The 1011-nt window shown below is 35.6% G+C and overlaps 1 protein-coding gene across 1 annotated transcript in view; it reads left to right on the top strand.

Annotated features, from left to right (window-relative positions):
• LOC110419823 (indole-3-acetic acid-amido synthetase GH3.17-like) overlaps positions 1 to 1011 on the top strand; it is a 2892-nt gene that overhangs the window by 1387 nt on the left and 494 nt on the right. The window contains 2 exon segments of the mRNA XM_021432941.2: positions 1 to 473; positions 681 to 1011. The exon segment at positions 1 to 473 is cut by the window's left edge and continues 91 nt beyond it. Coding sequence (XP_021288616.2) covers positions 1 to 473; positions 681 to 1011 — 804 coding nt within the window.

Raw genomic sequence — 1011 nt, 5'->3', positions numbered from 1 at the left:
TGCACTGTCATTGATCATGAAGCCTGATCCAGAGTTGGCTGATTCAATAGAAAATATATGTGGTTGTAGATCATGGGAAGGAATAATCAGAAAACTTTGGCCTAAAGCAAAGTATATTGGTGCCATTACTACAGGCGTTATGAGACAATATACCACAGCACTCGATTTCTACAGTGGAGGGCTCCCTTTAGTGTCAAGTTTTTATGTTTGTTCTGAAGCCTTTTGTGGGATCAATTTAGAACCTCTAGACAAGCCTATTGATGTCTCTTACACCATCCTCCCCAATATGGCTTACTTTGAATTTCTTCCGGTGAAGAAAGACACTGTGTTAATGACTCAAGAGGTTCAATTTAATGGTGTGCCTGAACAAGAATCCATAGAAATGAAGAGCAACAATGATGATATTGAACCCGTAGATCTTGTAAATGTGAAGCTTGGTCAATTTTATGTACTAATTGTGACAACTTTTACAGGTACAATTTCCTTTTTCAAATTTAAATCATATACATACATACCCGGATCATTTATACTACTAATTTTTTCTATGTAGAGTCAAAACAGAAATAGCAATTATCCATTTAATCAAAGTCCATCTACTAATTCTAAAATATACTTCCTAGCTACATAAAAGTTTAATAAAATGATCTAATCTTGTATTTGATTTTCCTTGTTTTTTCTAGGATTATATCGATATAGAGTTGGAGATATTCTTATGGTGACTGGTTTCTACAACAATACACCTCAATTCCGATTTGTGGAGAGGGAAAATGTTATTCTAAGTATTGACGCAGATAAAACAAGTGAAGCAGACCTCTTGAAGGCAGTGACAGAAGCAAAGACTCTGCTTGATCCTCTTGGCTTCATCTTGATAGGGTACACTAGCTATGGTGATATGTCTTCAACTCCAGGTCACTATGTTATATTTTGGGAGCTTAAGGTAAAGGAAGATAATGATAGCAAAGAGCTTGATCCAAAGATGATGGTAGAATGTTGCTCTAGAATGGAAGAATC

Source organism: Theobroma umbraticum, unplaced genomic scaffold (genome assembly GCF_002168275.2).
Source record: "Theobroma umbraticum cultivar Fairchild unplaced genomic scaffold, ASM216827v3 scaffold_67.0, whole genome shotgun sequence".
Classification (NCBI taxonomy): domain Eukaryota; kingdom Viridiplantae; phylum Streptophyta; class Magnoliopsida; order Malvales; family Malvaceae; genus Theobroma; species Theobroma umbraticum.
This window is presented reverse-complemented; position numbering and strand designations above follow the sequence as displayed.